Raw genomic sequence first — 19,897 nt, 5'->3', positions numbered from 1 at the left:
TATAGGAAAAGTCAGTACCCAATCAGAATGAGAGGACCCATCTGTCACCGTGGACTCACTGTACATACATATGAGAACTCTTCTCTGGGTTTGTAAGAGCCTTTGTGATTATCACATTAATCAGTGCTTCTATGAAATAAGTAGTTCCAAGTATTCAGATCTGTTTGTCTTCCTAGGTATGTCAAGTTTCCCTGGACCTTCTTTGCACTATTAATTTGGTTAGCAAATCTTCTTTTCAATATTGGTGGTACAAGTCTCCCATTCCTCACTGGCAGTATTGGGTTCAAATCCATGGGCTCAGACACACAGAGGCGTGTTAACCAGCTATAGTATTCTAGTACTTGTTCTGGTTTGCCTCTGTGTCTGCTTAGTTTTAAATCCACTATTCCATGTGGGTGCCCTGTTTGTCTCTTCTTCCACTGATGCTACTACCTGTGGCTGATTGGGTAACACGATGGCTGCCTATGTGAGGAACAGGGTGACTGGCACTGGAAAAGCCAGTCTTGTGTCTGTCAGATCCTTAGGTCCTGGAGAATGCGTTGTCTCCACTATCTTAACAACGGGAGGCATCAACCCTGCCTTCCCTCCCCAGCTTGTCTGAGCTTGTCTGGATCTCTCACGCTGACTTGTTCTCTCTGCTTTCCCAGGAGCAGTATGTGTTTATCCATGATGCCATCCTGGAAGCCTGTCTTTGTGGAGACACCTCTGTCCCTGCCTCCCAAGTCAGGTCTCTGTACTATGACATGAACAAACTGGATCCACAGACAAACTCAAGCCAAATTAAAGAGGAATTCCGGGTAAGTTATGCTAAAGAGAAAGACGACAGGCTGTCGCTTTGCTCCTTCAGAAATATCTCAGGTGTGGGCCTTGTGGTCACTGGCGTTTAGCCTCTGCTTGGGATAGTGACATCCCATGTTGGAGGGCCAGTGTGAGTCCTGGCTCCTCTGCTTCCAATCCAGCTTCTGGCTGAAACACCTAGGAAAGGAGCAGAAGATGGCCCAGGTCCTTGGGTCCCTGCCACTCATGTGGGAAACAGGTGCAGCTGGAAACTTCTGACTTTAGCCTGGCCCAGCACTGGGGCACAGCAGGACAAGCCACTGTTTATAGCACTGGCATCCCATATCAGAGTGCTTGTTTGAGTCCCAACTACTCTGCTTCTGATCCAGCTCCCTGCTGATGTGCCTGGGAAGGTAGTGGAAGATGGCCCAAGTCCTTGGGCCCCTGCCATCCACATAGGAGACCTGGATGGAGTTATGGCTTCAGCCTGGCCCCAAACTGGCTGTTGCATCCATTTGGGCAGTAAACCAGCAGATGGAAGATCTTCCCTCCCCACCCCACCCCTGGTCACTCTGCCTTTCAAATAAATGTATATATATACATATCTAACTCCAGGATGTTGGGGGAGGGGACCATGCTGCAGTCCACTACAGGAAGTCTTCATCTTTTTTATTATTTTTTTTAAAAAGATTTATTTATTTATTTGAAAGGCAGCATTACAGACAGGTAGAGAGACAGAGAGATCAATCTTCCAGCCAATGGTTCACTCACCAAATGGCCATAACAGCAGGGATGGGGTAGGCTGAAGCCAAGAGCTTCAGCTAGGTCGCCCATGTGCATTAAGGGGCCCAAGCACTTGGGTCATCTTCTGCTGCTTTCCCAGGTACATTAGCAGGGAGCAGGATCAGAAGTGGAGCAGCCAGGACACAAATGGGCACCCATATGGAATGCTGGTATCACAGACAGTGGCTTCACCTGCCATGCCACAACACCAGCCCCAAGCCTGCAACTTTTAAATTTAGCATAGCGGTTAAGACACTGCTTAGCATGCCTGTACCACAAATCAGAGGGTCCGGGTTCAAGTCCCAGGTCCAGCTTCCTGCTAGTGTGCACCCTGGGATGTACCTTGGATGAGAACTCAAGTACTTGGCTCCCTGCCAACCACATGGGAGACCCAGATGGAGTTTCAGGCTCTTGGCTTCAGCCTGGCCCAGTCTCAGCTGTTGCAGCCAATTGAGTGAACCAATGGATGGAAGATTTATCCCTCTTTCCCTCTCTATCTGCCTTTCAGTTAAAATGAAAATAAATGATTTTAAAATAAATACATGCTGAACATAAGACAAATGTTCAGTCAGGCCATTCTCCTCCTGATGTGTCCTTCTGTCTCTTCTTTTAATTTTAATCATTGTGTTTTATGTAACCCAAAACCTAGTCCCCACTTTTCTGAACTTTTGCTTTCTGCAGTTTCAGTTACCCATGGTCAGCTGCAACCTGTGTGCGTATGTGTGTATATGTATATGTGCATGTGTAAATATATATATGTGTGTGTATGTGTATGTATATATATGTGTGTGTGTATCTGTGTATGTGTATGTATGTGTCAGTATATGTGTATGTGTGAGTATATGAGTGTGTGTGTGTGTGTATGTGTGTGTTGTATGACACTTTTACTCTAGGCTACAAAAACAACCAGCAAACAAATAACAACTTGCAAATAAATAAAATAAATAAATAAATAAAATAATAACCAGCAAATAAATAAAACTTGGAGCTGGCTGGTCACATGATGTAAATTCATCCCGTCCAGGGAAGGGGGAGGTCACCCATCCTCTTCCCTGCTGTCTTCACTCTGTGGGTTTTGATCCTTTTTGGAGTCATCTTCCAAGTCAGTTTCCTCCTCTCCTCCCCTTCTTCGTCCCCCTCCTCCCCCACCCCCCACCTTCAGTAGCTTCTCCGTGAAGTCTAACACCGATCTTGGGATCACATGTTCACAGGCTAAAAAGTGGCCAGGTTCAGTGTCCACAGCTAGGGCAGCGTCAGCGTCATCATCCAGATTTTCACTGTCAGGAGCTTCCAGGGCACAAAGCGAATGAAAGAAAAGCCGCTGGAAACTGTTAGCCGCAGCACGAGCTGTTCAGGTCCCTTGTGTTTCCACGGCTGCTTAATGGTTTTCAAAGTGACATTCTTTCCTCTTTTCCAATCTACCTGGCACCCCTACCCCACTGGTGAATCAAAAGAAAAAGGGGTCAGGATCATCCCGTCCTGACCTCACCCTGCGTGTCTTTGTGAACACTTCATTTGTGAGCTCATCACTGGGTTCAGAGTGAAATTCTCAGACAAAGCTCACAGAATGTCACTTGACTACCTTTCAAGGGCTCCAGGATGGGTGCGTGGTGTTCCTGCAGCACATCACCGAGCAAGGCAGCGTTCTCCAAGACAGCCCACCAAAATTCAGGAATGCCTCTGGGGTCTTCTTTTCCTTCAGCCCTTTTTCTCGTCTTCAATCTCAGCCTTTTCTGTCAACTCCTCCAAAATTTCATCCTCCTCAGCTCATTTCCAGTCCTGTTCTTCTCCCATGGGTTCATAAATTGCATGGTTGGTCTCACATCACTTATCAAGTAGAGGCTGATAGAAAACGCATACGTGCTTTCAAGATCGTGAACTGCCTCGTAGAATTTGGCTTCCCTCTGTGCATTTAACCTGAAGGCTTTTGAGAGCCTGCTCTTTGCCTTTTAACTACCGAAAGCAAGCTTTCAGTGTATCCTGTTGCATTTCTACCAGACCATCAAGTCTCTTGCAAGAATCTGAGGATTTTGCATCATCTGAACTGAACTGTCAGCAGAAATGCTTTTTGTTTCTTCACTAGTTTCTTCTATTTTTCAACATCATGCAAGCCTCGATCAAGTTCAGACTATTCTTTGTTGTCGATGTCTGCCATGCTGGGAGACAGAAAATCGGTGGTTAGTACAGGGAGAGTCTGAAAATATTAATTGGAAGATTCCAGAAGTAAACAGCTCTTAAGTTTTTTAAGTTTAATGTGCTTTTAATCCACACATAATAATTTTACAGAGTTGTGGCATAACAGTGCAATGTTTCATTGCATGTACTCACACCATTTGGCCATTAAGAAAGGATGGAGTCTTGTCATTTGTCACCACACTGACGAGCCTGGGGGTCTTGTGCCTCTTGTGTCCCGCAGACCCTAAACATGGTGACGCCAACACTACGTGTGGAAGACTGCAGCATCGCACTTTTGCCGCGGAACCATGAAAAGAACCGGTGCATGGACATCCTGCCCCCCGACCGATGCCTGCCCTTCCTCATCACCATCGACGGGGAGAGCAGCAACTACATCAACGCCGCCCTCATGGATGTAAGCCACTCGCAGGCGGAGCCGCTGGGAAGAGGGAGGCAGGAGTGGCATGGGTCTTGTGCTCATGTGCCCCCTGTAAGATGCAAACTACAAGGGTACTTGAGAAGTAGAATTAAAAGATTCATTTGGTTTGATGCAGAAGATTTTGAAATCCATGCATATGAGCAGGGTCTTCAAAAATTCATGGAGGGACCTGCATTGTGGCACAGCAGGTTAAGCCGCTGCCTATGTAAGGCCAGCCAGCATCCCATATAAGCACAGGTTCAAGTCCCAGCCATTCCACTTCTGATCCAGCTCCCTACTGATGCACCTGAAAATGCAGAAGATGACCCAAGTGCTTGGACCCCTGCCACCCATGTGGCAGACCCAGATGGAGATCCTGAGAGACCCAGTTGGAGTTCTGGGTTCCTGGCTTCGGCCTAGACCAGCCCTGGCCATAGTAGCCATTTGGGGAGTGAACCAGCAGATGGAAGATCCCCCTTTCTCTAACTCTGCCTTTCAAATAAATAAATACATCTTTTTAAAAACTTAATGGAAAGTGCATATTGTGAAAAAAAATTTGCATGGATTTCAAAAATTTCTTGCATAAAAGTAAAGTTATCTTTTAATTCCATTTCCATGAACTTTTTGCATCTCAGATTCCAAACGTTTTTGAGTCAAGGTGGACATTCTTGGTCTCTCGGACCATCAGTTGGGAAGTAGTGATCAATGAAATGTGTTTCAGTTACTCTCTGAACACCAAAGTTTTCACCCTGCTGGCTGAAGAGATGTGACACCATGGTGGGGACATGGGACAATGTGGTTTGCAATATTATTTAAATTCCCTTTCCTCTTAATTTAGACAGTAATGAACATGGGGAAAAAAGCAAAACTCATTACTTCCTGTCAGTCTCTTTATTTCTCATTATTCAATTGATGAGAAAGGTAAATGGATATCTTCAGTCCTAATATGGAAGTTTTAATTCTGTTTGTATAATCAGCTAAAAAGGTGCTTACTTGTGTGAAGCCCTCTAGAGCTATAAAATGTGTGTATGTATCATTTGCAGGAATTATTAACCCTGTCCTACTTACAGATGACAAACAGACAAGTTTCAGGAAAAAAAGCAACTCTTTTAATTATGCATAATTTTAAAATAAAGTAACTTAATTATGTATAGAGTTGATAATGCTCTACTACAAGAAATACAAAAAATTCATAAGAGATACTAAGTTCCAGGCCGGCGCCGTGGCTCACTTGGTTAATCCTCCACCTGCACGCCAGCATCTCATATGGGCAACAGTTCTAGTCCCGGTTGCTCCTCTTCCAGTCCAGCTCTCTGCTGTGGCCGGGAAGGCAGTGGAAGATGGCCCAAGTGCTTGGGCCCCTGCACCTGCATGAGAGACCGGGAGGAAACACCTGGCTTTGGATTGGCATAGCTCCAGCCATAACAGCCATTTGGGGGGTGAACCAATGGAAGAAAAACCCTTCTCTCTGTCTCTGTCTCTCACTGTCTAACTCTATCTGTCAAAAAAAGAGATAGTAAGTTCTCTTGTTCTCAAAGTAAGAACTGATTCCCATGGTTATTCTGCAGATAAGTTTCTATTTGGTCTATGTTGATGTTGACCAATGGTGATAGAATTCAGCAATTGTTATTTATGTCCAGCTTTTGTGCCACATGTTTCCACGTGCAGAGATAACTGAGCTTCCTCTCTTCATATTTTCGTGGGTACATGTGGATCTTTCTTGCTTGTGTTTGCAGAGCTACAAACAGCCTTCGGCTTTTATAGTCACCCAGCATCCTTTGCCAAACACAGTCAAAGACTTCTGGAGACTGGCCCTGGATTATCACTGCACGTCAGTTGTTATGCTAAACGATGTGGATCCTGCCCAGGTGAGACCAGGGAATTCTTGCAGGCAGAGCTCCTGTTCCAGGGTCAAGGCCATGTGTGCTTTGTTTACACACTGAGCTATGCAGGCCCCAAGCTAGGTCTCCAGTTCCAGTTGAGCATTGAGAACTGGGGATGCTGAAAAACAAGTGTTAAAAAATTGGGTGGAATGAGGGGCTAGAGCAATAAGTCAGTGCAAACCAAAAAGACAAGCTGAAATAGTAGATTGTGGAAGTGACAGAACAGGAGAGGGTTTAACTAGGGCTGTCCGCAGGAGATGGAAATTCCTACTGGAGGGGTCCAAGGTCATAGAAAAGTCAAAGCTGGCCAGGAACCTGAACACCACAGATCCACAAGCACAGCAGGCAAACCAGGGGACAGTGGAGAAAGGATGTTGGCATTTGCTGTAACCTTTGTTCCTGTCCCGGGGGTGTCTGTGCATCCTGGCCTGCTCCCTGGAGCCTGCAAGTGGAGACCAACATGATAGGGGCAGTAGAGAAGGCAAGCGAGTGTAAGGGACAGCAGTTAGTTTTGCCAGCTCTTTGGTGGAGATGTTGTAAAACTGGGACTTGGAAATAAGAGAAGCTGGGGACGCTAAATGGGGCTTTTGTGTAGCTCCTCTTAAACAGAAAAAGAGAAGGAATGGGACAGGGATGACTTGATACTAGTAATGGGGGAGGTGTGCCTTCTTAAAGGGCATTGTCAGGTGAACACTAGCAGTGTCCAAGCTAAAGTTATCCTCATCACAGACTTCACCCACGACAGAGGGCACTATGGAAAACTTGAACTTCATGGGTGTTACGAACAACTTGTTCTGGAATGGAATTAATTTCCTATCTAGTAGAAACAAATTCTTAAAGAAAACAACAACAACAAAGATCTGAAATAGTTCAGCATTCATACTGGATAGATATTTCCTTCCAAAAATCCATTTTGTGGCCATCTATCTCCCGTCCATGACCCCGATGTGAATTCAGTTCTGCAAGGGTTATTCATTATGTTTGAGGCACTACGTTAGATTGCTAAGGCTCACATCTGAAACTTAAAGAAATAACAATGGGTAATCTTGGTTCTCATCTCATCCTTTTGGCATAAGAAGCTTAAATATTTTGCAGTTCCTCCCCACTTATCCTGTGCTGCAGCCATTTATGAAGACAGCAGGCCCAGCGTCTCAGGCCACTTCCGAGACACTGCTCAGAATAGAACCCAGGATCCTGAGTTTCTTACAGCGCCATGGGTCGAATCCCACTCATTCAAGATTCTTTGGTCACAGAGGGTTGCAGGACAAGAAGCTTGTTCTTCATTTAGAACCATTCTTCCTTCTTCCTAATATGAATACTGCAATGCAGTAATACACTATTTTTGTTCATCTTAGTGGACATCAGTGATTCTAGCATGTTCTTTTAGAACAAGAACATTGAATTCTAAAGCTACATTCTAAACCCAAACTATCTGGACTGCCACCAAGCCTTGGCTGACTGGCGGTTGGAGAGACAAAAAGACTCCAATTCTATTCAGCAGACACTGCCGATGTTCAGAGTGAGAGAAGGGAGGCTCTTGGGAGTCAGTCTTTTAGCGAGCACTAAACTGAGCATTTGAACTTAAAGGTTTTGCAACTATACAAGACTAGCACTCAACTATTTTAAGTATTTATAGGTCTGGTTCGTGGACGTGTTATGCACCATTTAAGCCATTTTCTACACCGTTTCCTTGGGCAAAGTGTAGCATGTGGTGTGCCAAGAGCCAGGCGCCAGCCCAGGCTATTCATATTTCTTTGTTGTAAGTGACAAGTTCTTGATCAGGCACTTGAATTGAGAGAGCAAACAGAAAACAAAGCTAGCTCAGCCAGTAGAAAAATGGGCACAGCAGTTCCAAGGTACACGTTATGACTTCTAGTACCATCTTCTTGGCCTCCCATCCTTGTGCCTTTTTAATGTTAACAGTGGGTACCCAAAGGTATCAAAAAGAAAATAAACATGAGCTTGCCACTTAATAACTTGTCACCAGGAAGTGCTGTTAAGAAAGGAAAACTTTCATGGAGGCATTGTTTTAAAATAAATTAATGTAGGCCGGTGCTGCCGCTCACTAGGATAATCCCCCGCCTGCAGCGCCAGCACCCCGGGTTCTAGTCCCGGTTGGGGTGCTGGATTCTGTCCCGGCTGCTCCTCTTCCAGTCCAGCTCTCTGCTGTGGCCCGGGAAGGCAGTGGAGGATGGCCCAAGTGCTTAGGCCCTGCACCCGCATGGGAGACCAGAAAGAAGCACCTGGCTCCTGGCTTAGGATCACCTGGCTAGCGGCCACTTGGAGGGTGAACCAACAGAAAAAGACCTTTCTTTCTTTCTCTCTCTCACTGTCTAACTCTGCCTGTCAAAATAAATAAATAAAATTAATGTAATTTCCAAAATGCTATAAATGTAGCTGACATAAAATGTTCCTTAGCCATCCCATTTTCATTCTTCATCATCAAGTTCAAACCTTTAACTTCTTTATAATGGAGAGAGACATGGCTGTTTCAGTTGACTCACTGTTCACTGAAAACTTACCTTGCAATCTTGGATATAAATCAACCTTTGCAACCTTTGACAATGAGATTTTAGATCCTTTGGAAAATAAAAGCCATCAAACAAAAAGAAATTCAACCACGGGTTCTCCTTTTCTGGTACCTCATTTTGCTCAGAATGAAGTGCTACGTTTTTCATCTGCTTTCGGCCCAAGAGAAACAGGTTGTAAAATAATGAATTGTTCCCCTCTTGCTTCCCCATATGCCATCAGTCTGTCAGGTAACTCAGAAAGACAAAAGTTAAACACTGCTCCAAAAAATGTCACTCAGCCAAGTCCCAAAGGAAATTTAATTTCAAACTTGAAATGCCTATTAAGGTTTCAGAGATTTAAAAAAGGTTTTTTGGGAAAAAAAAAAAAAAAAGTCTTACGAGTTCCTCCCACCCAGTTGTCTCCAAGTTTTTAGGGCTGGTGGCAAAGGCAATGCCCACGCGTTAACATTTGGGCACAAGTGCTAGTTTCCTGGTTGTCGCCAGTACATTCACTATGAGACTCTAGGAAAGTGGGTTTTTAATTAAAACCGCTTCCGGGTCAAACAGCAAACCAATTACTCGGTTACACTGGGTTTCCTAGATCTCAGCTGTGAGGCTTTGGACCAGCATGAAAAGGTAACCCCGACACTGTCAACAGTCCTCGGTCTTGTCACCAAGCAGCCTGATTCCCAAAGGTGACTGTAAATTACCATGCAGGCCCAGCCAGAGGAGGACCCGTGTCCACAGCTCTGTGTGCAGTTGACGTATCTTATTCACTCACGTCCTGACAGCGAATCCTCCCCCACCCTCCCGCCAAGGCCTGCTAAGGGTTCCTTTCAGCACACAGAAGACAGGTTTCAAAGGGACGTGTTGAGTGGCATCGTGATGACCTTCTTGGAAAGCTGCATGGTTTGTGGCTAAATGATGCTTTCTGAGAAAATGAAGAAAAAGGTCCCAGGAGAAGGACAGGTGCAACTGAGAACAGCCAGAGAAAGTTGTAAAGTCCACTTGGCTAGCAGAAGGGAGGAGGGAGAGCAATGGAGGAAATCTGTGAAGTCGTAGGAGTTCCTGAGTGTGGATACTGGCGTGGCCTCGGCTGTTAGAACTAAGATTCTTCTAAAAAAAAAAAAGAACTAACATTCTTCTGACGATGAACTTTGTGTTGCTGTGTCTTGAATTCAGCTGTGTCCGCAGTACTGGCCAGAAAACGGAGTGCACAGGCATGGCCCCATCCAAGTGGAGTTTGTGTCTGCTGACCTCGAAGAGGACATCATCAGCAGGATATTCCGTATTTATAATGCAGCCAGAGTAAGAGGCGGGGCCGGCGTCGCGGTTACTGTGCTTTCCTTCTTTTGTCACTCATGGGATTTTAGAGAGCCCACTTTAGGTCAGTCACTGCTGGGGGGGCGGGGGGAGGGCTGGAATATTCCATCTCTCTCTCTTGCAGAGAATTAAGTAGACTTTTCTCCCGAGACCCAAAACAGCGGAATGGACTTTTACTGCGTTGTGAAAGGCTGTGGTTGTCAGAGGATGGCTTGGGGCGGGAGCCCTGCATGGAGGGAGGGTCAGAAGTTCAGTTGTGGACATGCTGGTTTGTGATATGTGAGGATATCAGGTAGGCCCTGACTGTGGGAGGACCAGGTACAGGGGAGGTCCGGGCTAGAGAGAGAGAGACATGTGTGACTTCCTGGAATGCTGGGGATATTCCAGACCACGAGACTGAATGGAAGGCATCCAGTGTGAGACAGAAAAGACAAAGGAACCCAGGGACTGAGCCTGAGGGCTGGGAGAAAGGGGGGCTGAGGCAGAGGAGAGGCTGTGTGCACAGGCACATGGCCCCATCCAAGTGGAGTTTGTGTCTGCTGACCTCGAGAGGCTGTGTGGCCAGCTTGGTGGGGAGGGTGAGCGCCTCAACCGCGGCTGAGTCAGAGCCATTGTTGCTTTCCTAACGTGAGCTAAGCACCACTGTTTTGAATCCTGCAGTTCAGTGTAGTCTAGACTACAGATTAGTCAGCTACCAGTACCCTACCAAGACTCACATCAGTACTGCAAGCCATATGGCACGCACAGGGAAGCACAGTGTCAGCTCCACCACACTGGCCCACAGACATCTCCAAATTAGCATCCTTTCCCTTAGCAATTCACCTGTAGTGAAAGTGTAGCCAGTTTCCCACTTAGACACCCAATGAGGGTAGTGCTGTGTTGTGTGTTATTTCTCACTGGGCTTCTGCCAGCCAGTAGGCACTCAGCATGGCCCCTGTCTGGCTTGTCCTCTCCAATACCAGGTCTTCCACCCCAGCTCAGGATTACAAATCCTTTGGCCCTTCTGGGCTAGAGTTGCCGCCTGTGTTACATGTAGCTAGGACTGTCCTTGAACGAAGTCTGGCTTTGACAAGAAGATGAACTAAGTGGGACCAGCCCCCTGCAAGGCCCCGAACTAAGCACTGCCTGTTTCCCCTGCACTCCCCCACATTGTTGCCCACTTCTCTGCAGCCCCAAGATGGATATCGGATGGTGCAGCAGTTCCAGTTCCTGGGCTGGCCGATGTACAGGGACACACCGGTGTCCAAGCGCTCCTTCCTGAAGCTCATTCGCCAAGTGGACAAGTGGCAGGAGGAATACAACGGCGGTGAAGGCCGCACAGTCGTGCACTGCCTGTAAGTGCCCCTTGGAGGAGCAGCCGAGGCCCCACCGGCGGCTCTCACCTCCCAGCTCCCTGTTTGGTGTTTCCCTGTCCTTGGAAAAGAAATAAGTGAGTCTCGGGGAAAGGGGATGATCAGTACCTCATGGAGGTTCAATTGGTTTTTGTAGGAAACAATGTTAGGTATTTTTGGCACCTGGGTGGTGCCTCGCTTCGTTTGCTGTTGCTGTAACAAAATGCCTGAGAGCCAGGAATTTGTAAAGAGCAGCAGTTGATTTGACACCTGGTTCTGGAGACTGGGAAGTTCAAGAGCATGGTGCCAGCCCCTGGTGAAGGCCTCGTGCTGCATCTCAACGTGGTGCACACGCGTGTGGCAACACAGACTCAGCTGCTGGCTTAGGTCTCACCTCCTCCAGTGCCATCGTGGGGACATGACCCCATCTAACCCCTAATCACCTCCCAAAGGCCCACTGACATGTGAGTTTGAGGATTTATTTAACAGTCCATCAGCTTGTAGAGGACATAATCAGCCCACAGCAGGGGATGTGTCACTGTTAGAAAAATAAGCATTGGTCCTGCGTTTGGGACTGCTCCCTGCCCAAAAGAAGAAGAAAAACCAATTGAGCAGGTTCAGTGAGCTCACCTGGCTCTAGAGAGCCCACTGTTAACTTTCAGGAATTTTCTGAGCTGGTCATTAAACTCCTGGTAACTCAAAGGCATCTACAGCGGAAGTATCACCTGTGGAAATTGGCAAAGGCTACAAATGCAGACTCCCTCCCACCCAGCCAAGGCCAGTTGGCCATCACATTATTCAGTAATTCTACTGGAAATCACATCAGAGGTTTCAAAGAAGCTGTCCCTTTGTGAGTGTGAGTGTGAGTGTGTGTGTATGCGTGTGTGTGGTTTTTAGGAGAGTTTTTTTTTTTCCAAGAAATGTGGAGAGGATTTGGTTAGAGCCAGCAAAGTGTGGCTTCCAGGCGGGCAGTTTTAACAGGTGCTAAGACATGAGAGCCTCGGCAGCACATTGAGAGTCATGGGGAGCTTAAAAATAGGTAGGTAGGTAGGTAGGTAGGTAGATAGATAGATAGATAGATAGATAGATAGATAGATAGATAGATAGATAGATAGATAGATAAATCAGCCCACCCACAGGCCAAACCCAAACCTATTAAATGCTTTCTCTTTAAAACTCACCTTTCTCTTTAAAACTCCTCGATTATTTCCTTGGGCAGCCCAGATTGAGAGCTGCTGAATAGAGAATATCAGATTTTCCAAAGCACTCTCACCTGTGTTTTCTCATTGGCAGTGATACGTAGCTAATCAACCAGCTGGGATTGGCTTAATGGAACAGGCAATTAAAAAGTCATGGCGGCTAAGGAAGATGTTTAGAGAATGTGTGGAAACTTAAATTATAAAATGAATGTCACTGCTCAGTGCCATTAGAAGCACACAATAGGATCTCTCCCAAATTGAAAGCAAATCGAAGTTCTACTCTGAGCAGACTGTCCCTAGTGCAGTGATGGGTCTGGCTGAGGCCATGGGTACCCTCAACTCTTGGAGCTCCTGTAGTGCTGCTCCTACCTGCCGCCCTCCGAGCCTCTCCCGGAGCCCCAGCCTCTGCCTCTCACTGGATCAGATGGTGAGGGTGTCTCCTGGTGCAGGAAACGTGTGTTCTCTTGGAAAGGGTCTTGGGCAACTCCTCTCGTGCTTGTGAGTCGGAAGTCCCAGTCCTCTGTCCTCTGGAAGTCTATTTACTGATTCTCCCACTTCCTTCTCCTGGGCTCAGTACATTCTGGCCTCTCTGGGGAGGGGCTGCATTTGGCCTAGTTGAGTATCCCACATTGGAAAGCCTGGATTGGATACCCAGCTTCAATCCTCAATTCCAGCTTCCTGCTAAAATGTACCCTGGGAGGCAGAGGTGACAGCTCAAGTACTTGGACCCCTGTCACCCACATTAAATGCAAGGTGTTCCAGGCTCCTGGCTTCTGCCGGTCCACAAGCATTGGGGAAGGTAACCAGCAGATGGGAGGTCTCCCGCCCTCTCCTCTGCCACTCAAATAAAAAATATTTTTTAATGTTTTAATCTCTGTGTAGAAAATTCCAAAAAGGTTTTAGTTAATAATTCATGCCCCATTTTAGCTTCTCTAAGTCATGATTCAAAGAGTCTTCAAAACACTCATGGAAAAGGACCAGCGCTATGGCACAGTGGGTTAAAGCCCTGGCCTGAAGCGCCGGCATCCCATATGGGCACCGGTTTAAGCCCCAGCTGCTCCACTTCCGATCCAGCTCCTGCTATGGCCTGGGAAAGCAGTAGGAGATGGCCCAAGTCCTTGGGCCCCTGTACCCACATGGGAGAAGAAGCTCTTGGCTCCTGGCTTCAGATAGCTCAGCTCTGGCCATTGCAACCATTTGGGAAGTGAACCAATGGATGGAAGACCTCTCTCTCTGTCTCCCTCTCTCTCTCTCTCTAACTCTTTCAAATAAATAAAATAAATCTTTAAAAAAAAAAAAGAAAATGTCACACATGGATTTCAAAGATATTTTACACCAAAATAAACTTTCTTTTTAATTCCATTTTCCATGAGCTTTTTGAAATGCCCTCGTATAACCTCTGATCAGAATAAGTAGCAGGTTCCCCATCCTAACTGGATAGAATCTCAGCAGGGAAAAAAATCGTGTTCTACTTCACGGGTGTTCAACCTGTAGGATTTTGGAGGTTTTTTTTTTTTTTTTTTTTTTTTTGTCTTTTTTTTTAAACACTAACTCTGCCTTTGTCTGGAGACCCCAGCATCTGGAGCTGAGACGTGTCTTAGCCCCTGAGATTAGAGGCTGTCTCACAGGGCCAAGGCTTTAGTCCACAGGACTGATCAGTGATGGAGGGAGCTGGGGCACCAGGATAGGCCTGCAGAGAAGATAACAAAGACCCCCCCTAGGTCACTGCCCCTCGTGCCTACACTCTTCCAAAAGACAGCTGTGGCCCTGAACACTGCCATCGCTGGTCTGGGTGGTGTCCCACAGTGGCCACTGTTCAGCTCAACCAGGCCGGGTGGGCATCTGTTCTTTCTGCCCTCTGCCACTTCCCTGCCCCTTGAAACCTCCCCTGGCTCTTCACTCCTGGCCTCACTGTGGGTGTGATACCCAGGCCTGATGAGAATGTTTATTTCTGTTGAGATTTGTAAATCTCAGATTGTGTGTGTGTGTGTGTGTGTGTCAGTTGAAAGAAGTGAAGTTAGTGTAAACAGGGATCCACCAATACTGGCCAGCTTTGAAACCACATTAACTCCTCTTCGCTGAAGGAAGGGCCTTGCATTCGGCATAGTATAGCGCCACCTAATGGCTGTGGGCAGGTGTCCTGCTCAGAACAGACCTGCAGGAATGGAAAGGTTCCCTGAGCCCCAGATACTCAAAGTGTGCAAATAAACAAGTTTTGGTTGTTTTTCCAATATGCATATTTCTTAGCTATTCAGACCAGAATGAATGAATAGAATTGATGCATCACCGTTTGGAAACGCTTGATGAAAATAACGTATGCAGACAGTGATCATCAAGAACTACCGGCAGCTGATAGGGAGAAACAGGCGCACAGGCTACTCCAAAAAGTTCACAGAAATGGAACTAAAAGATAAGCTTATTGTCGGAAGAAATTTTAAATCAAAGCATAACTTTTTCATAGCACGTAGTTCCAGGTGAGTCACAGACCAAAAGTAAAACTCTAAAGCCTCTGGAAGAAAACACAGTAGAAAACCTTCATGTCCACAAGGTCATCAGAGACTCAGGAAAGCAGGACACAGAACACTGGCCATAAGCAGAAAGACTGACTGACTGATTCTTATTCAAATGAAGCCCTTCTGCTCACTCAAAGACAATGACAAGAGGGAGACACATTGTGATACGTTTCAAAGGACTCAGCACCAAATTGTGTGACAAATACTGACAGTCATCAGGAAAGACAGGTAACACAGTTTTTCCAGTGGGCACAATTGACAGGAACTTCATTTAAAGAAAAAAGAACGGAAGGATATCCAAATAGCCAATAAATGTAGAAAAGGTACTTAGCATTAGTTTTTAGTAAAATATATATTGAAGCCAGGATCAGATACTACCACAAACCCATCAGAATGGCTGAAATTTGTAGCCACACAAATGGTAGCACCAGTATTGGTGAACTTGGGATTAACTGGAAATCTCCTGCACTGTTGTTAGGAAGCATTTATTATACAGCCAAACTGTGCCAACGGTATGCCAGCACCTGCTGGGGCGGACTCGTGCATAGTCTCCAAGCTGTATGATTCTTTCCTAGGAATACACTACACAACTGGCTCACAGAACACAAGACACGTGTATGGCAGCTTTACTCATAATACTCAAGTCTGAAAACTGGAAACGGCCCAGAACTTCAGCAGCTGTTGGATAAATGAATAACACAGTAGCTCAGTAGACTTCTTCATATCAAAGAATAAACTGATACAACAACAAGAGTGATTCTCACACAGACTGGGGAGAGTATATACCATGTGATTCCATCTGTACAAAGTTCAAAAACAAAAGAAACTCCTGGTGGCAGAAGTGTGAGCAGAGGTTCTCTCTGGTGGTTCTGATGGTATCGATGAGGAGGAAGCAAGTGGTAGGCCCCAGGGTGCTAACCCCGGTCTGTATCTGGACCTGGATAGTGATTGGTGTATGCTGTATGCAGCAGTCAAAGTTCACTGAGTTACCTGCTTACCATCCAAGGACTTTCCTATAGTTGGTTTATTTAAAAACTGGTTTGGAATTTTATTGATCAGACTGCCATTCAAACCCATCACAAACAAGTGACAACCAGATGCCTTGTACTGCCTCTTTAGGAATACCCCTGTAAGGTCTCCATATTTCAATAAATAAATCCTGAATCCTGACCAAGGCACGGAGCTAACCATCAGTTCCCAGGATGCACGTGAGTAGAGAACAACATGATAGATGATATCACAACAGTGCAATGAGGGAGAAAAACCCAGAATGTGGGGCTCTAGCACTGAACCCATTTCCTACACAAATAAACTCCAGGAAAAAAAATAGCAAAGAGGAACCTATGAATTAGAATACATTTCTTAAATGCAATGTGTGGACTTTGCTCAGATGAACATTTTTAAAAAGCAACAAGAAACTATCTGGGGAATCTGACTAGAAGCTTGACTGTATTAAGCCAGTAACATTTGTTTATTTTAAGTATGACAGTGGTACTATGTTCATCTTTCTAAATAAGTAAAACTTCCTTTTGCTCCTTGGTGCAGGCATTGATGCTAGAGCTGGTTCAGGGATAATAGGATGAGCCTGATACATCTTGTGGTTCCAGGAAGTAGAGAGACGCTCAGAAAGGAGGCAGGCTTGTCCTAAGAACACAGGTCTAGCCTTGTGGGACTGCTGTTGGCCAAAGCTGGAGCAATATGAGCAACAAGATAAATCCTGATACGGTTGAATTTTAGCTCATGCAATGAATTAGCAGTGTGAGTCTATCGTAAATAATAGAATCATAAAAAAGCCTTTTTCAATGGGGCAGAAGAGGCAGCTCTCTTATGGTAGAATGTTGAGGACAGGGGGACACAGACAACCACCCTTAAGCAAACATGATAGTCCTCATTATTGCACAGAGGATCCACCGATGGATGCAAAGATCAGTGAACAGAAAACAAGAACAACATATTTGCACAGTCCTGAAATATCTTCCTCCAATAGATGCATTAACCACAAAGAGAAAGGTGATAACTTTGCGGAGAAAAAAAAAATCCAGCCAGACCCCATCTTAGGAAGTGAGCGGGATTAACATCAGCATAGGCAGCTCAGCATCGTGAGCCCCTTCAAGGATGCTGAGATTTCCTTGTAGGAACGTACAACCTCACCTCCAAGTGTACGAGGTCACAGACATTCCCTAGATGAAGAGGCAGTCGGCACTCTGCACCTTGTAGTGACTCGCAAGTGGTAGCTGGGGACCACGGCTACTCTGCCACGTTCTACGTTCTGCATTTTACAGGCTACAGAATACCTGAGCACATTCTTCAGGTGTGTCAAAGTCAAGTAGGACAAGGAAAGGCTGGGGCACGGCCCCAGGTGGAGGAGGCCACAGGGACACCACAGCTCAATTCAAGGTGGGCTCCTGAGTTGGCTCCTAGAGCTAGAAAAAGGCAACTGATGGAATTTGGCTGAGGTCTGCAGCTCAGCAGAGTTGTGCCAGCTAGGGTTAAATAAGACATTCACATCCAGGAAGTTAGACATACAAGGGAACTTGCTAGGCTAGTTTGGCAATACTCCTATACATTTAGAATTAATTCACAATCAAAAATTTTCTTTAACAAGAGCCTTTATGTTTTAGAGCTAATGAAATACAGATGGATTCTATTTTAAGGCCTGGTATGTCTTTGAACCCTCTGGTCACCAGTTTTCCTGGCTGGCATTTGATGAGCTGGTACTCACTGGCCCAAAGCTTTCTGCTGTGGGTTCTTACAAGATGCTTTATCAGGTAATGAACTCTAGGGCTAACATGAAGCAGAGGAAGGACTTCCTGACAGGTGGACCAAGGACCAAACTCTTGGCTAATCTGTTCTCTTTGCTTTGGGTGGGAACCCATTCTTCTGCCAAAAGCCATTTGGATATGTAAACCATCATTTGCAGACAATGCACAATTACCAAGTTTAAAATGAGCCTGCTGTATAGATGTCTTGAACTTTGAGTTGCACTTGTGGTTTTCTTGGGAAGACCAGACCAAAGGATTGCACAGGCCTTGGATGTTCCCCACCCCTGCAGAGAGGAGCTGACCCAGGCGACGAGTTCACCTGGCCACCACGCCCTGCATCATGACTGCTCCACGGGGGCTTAGAGTGCGCGGTCCCACAGATCACAGGTGAGCCAACCACCTGATGTCTTTTGTGACAGGAACGGCGGCGGCCGCAGTGGCACGTTTTGTGCCATCAGCATCGTCTGTGAGATGCTTCGACACCAGAGAAGCGTGGACGTCTTCCACGCGGTGAAGACGCTGAGGAACAACAAACCCAACATGGTGGATCTCCTGGTAGGACCCTGCCCCCACCCCATCCCCGTCCCATCTGTGGGGCGTCCTTGGTTTAGCTTGATTGGGGAGGGGGATGTCTGTGCAGCTCCCGGCTCTGCTGTGACATCAGCTCACAAAGGAAGAGCTTGGGTCGCAGAAGCATGGGGCACTCATTTCGCCTGTCCCACTTTGCTCCCTCCCCTTTCCTCACTGTGCCTCTTCGTGTTTTCACTCGGAGACTTGGTCTCGCCTCCTCTGAAATGTGGAAATAGCTGAAACTCACAAGTGCACATCCTTATTAATTTCTCTTCCTGGCAGAGCCCTCCACGTGGCTAAGCACTTCGTCTTCACAGAGGAGAAATAATCATAGCACACGAAACTGCCAGATTTTCAAATTATAGATTTTATAAATAGCTTAATCGCCTAATATGTATCAAAGCTGTGAATTTTAGTTTGACATCCAGAATATTGCATTTAATTACGGTGGCCATAGCTGAGAAAAGCATTAAAGGAGTTGAGAAACAAAGGGCCTTGTGCAATTATTAGAGTAGTTCGTGAAATCTTTTTATGTGGAGCTGTTGAAATGCCAACCACTGTGACTCAAGACTAGGAGAACAGCTTAAAGGAGGAGATTAGGTTTTTGTCCTTTCCCTGGGAGCAAAAGAAGGGTTTGAAGGAAGCAGGAGGACCAAGCCAAGGTCGGGAGGATGACCTGGGGCAGGGGAGAGGGAGGAAGAGATGGTCCAGGCAGACAAGGTTCAAAAGCTGCCCCATCTGTGACACTGCAGGGGTGGGGTTGAAGTTTAAAATAAAATAAAGCGACTAAAGAGAGTTGTGATTTGAGTTGATTGAGGAAGTAGCTATAGTCTCCATCTGTGAACAGAAAAGTCATTATAGCAGTGTTGGGTAATCCTGGTGACAGTCAGCTCCTGGGACATGGTCAAGTCCCACTCAGCACAGCCTACTCTCCATGGGCAGCTGCTGTCCCCAGTCACGTGTCCTGTGCTTGACGAGCTGTTTTATGGCCAGGGAGCCTGGTGCTGGCTGGGAATTTGGCAGAAGGATGCCTCTGGCCAGGTGCACACTCTCACTGTCCGTAGTTACCACGTTGGTGTCTGTGGCGCCAAGCCCATGCAGCCGTGAGGAGCCCACAGGAAGCCCTGTCTCCACGCTGTTACCCACCAAACTTAGGTGACCCGAGCCACATTAACTGTGCCATTGAGGTGTCCTCGGACAAGATGCCTGACTTCCTTGGGTTTTACTTTGACAAACTAGACATCACAGTAGCTGATTGAGGTGTTCCAACAGGAAGGTAATGCTGTTTTGTGGAGGTGTTCTAGAATCTTCAGAGGGAACAGAGATACCAATTGATAGGGGAGGTGCCTACAGGGGATGAGGCCTTCACAACCTGTCAGTCAGTTACATACTTGAGGGGATCTTCAGAAAGCTGAAGGAACATGCATCTTATGAACAAGAAGCATGGATTTCAAACCCCCCCCCCCCACTAAGATCACCCTATTTTTTAATTCACTTTTATCCATGAACTCTTGGGCGTACTCTGTGTGAACTGAGAGGAAGACGAGTAGGCACCATGCGTCAGCATCTCCGGGATGGCTAATACTCGCCCATGCCCAGCACTGCCCCCAGGGCCCCTGGTGGACTACCAGGCTTCAGTGGATGGGCTGCAAG

General features: G+C 46.4%; 1 protein-coding gene and 1 pseudogene across 2 annotated transcripts in view; one reads left to right on the top strand and one right to left on the bottom strand.

Moving 5' to 3' along the window:
* The window catches only part of PTPRM (protein tyrosine phosphatase receptor type M), an 884,602-nt gene that overhangs the window by 852,759 nt on the left and 11,946 nt on the right, over window positions 1-19,897 (top strand). For both annotated transcript variants that reach the window (XM_062201377.1, XM_062201376.1), the window contains 6 exons: window positions 648-797; window positions 3,977-4,150; window positions 5,890-6,021; window positions 9,729-9,854; window positions 11,040-11,203; window positions 18,094-18,229. In XM_062201377.1, coding sequence (XP_062057361.1) covers window positions 648-797; window positions 3,977-4,150; window positions 5,890-6,021; window positions 9,729-9,854; window positions 11,040-11,203; window positions 18,094-18,229 — 882 coding nt within the window. The remainder of the gene's footprint in view (window positions 1-647; window positions 798-3,976; window positions 4,151-5,889; window positions 6,022-9,728; window positions 9,855-11,039; window positions 11,204-18,093; window positions 18,230-19,897) is intronic.
* Window positions 803-3,715, bottom strand: LOC133766687 (nucleosome assembly protein 1-like 1; annotated as a pseudogene).

This window comes from Lepus europaeus, chromosome 9 (assembly GCF_033115175.1).
Source record: "Lepus europaeus isolate LE1 chromosome 9, mLepTim1.pri, whole genome shotgun sequence".
Classification (NCBI taxonomy): domain Eukaryota; kingdom Metazoa; phylum Chordata; class Mammalia; order Lagomorpha; family Leporidae; genus Lepus; species Lepus europaeus.
This window is presented reverse-complemented; position numbering and strand designations above follow the sequence as displayed.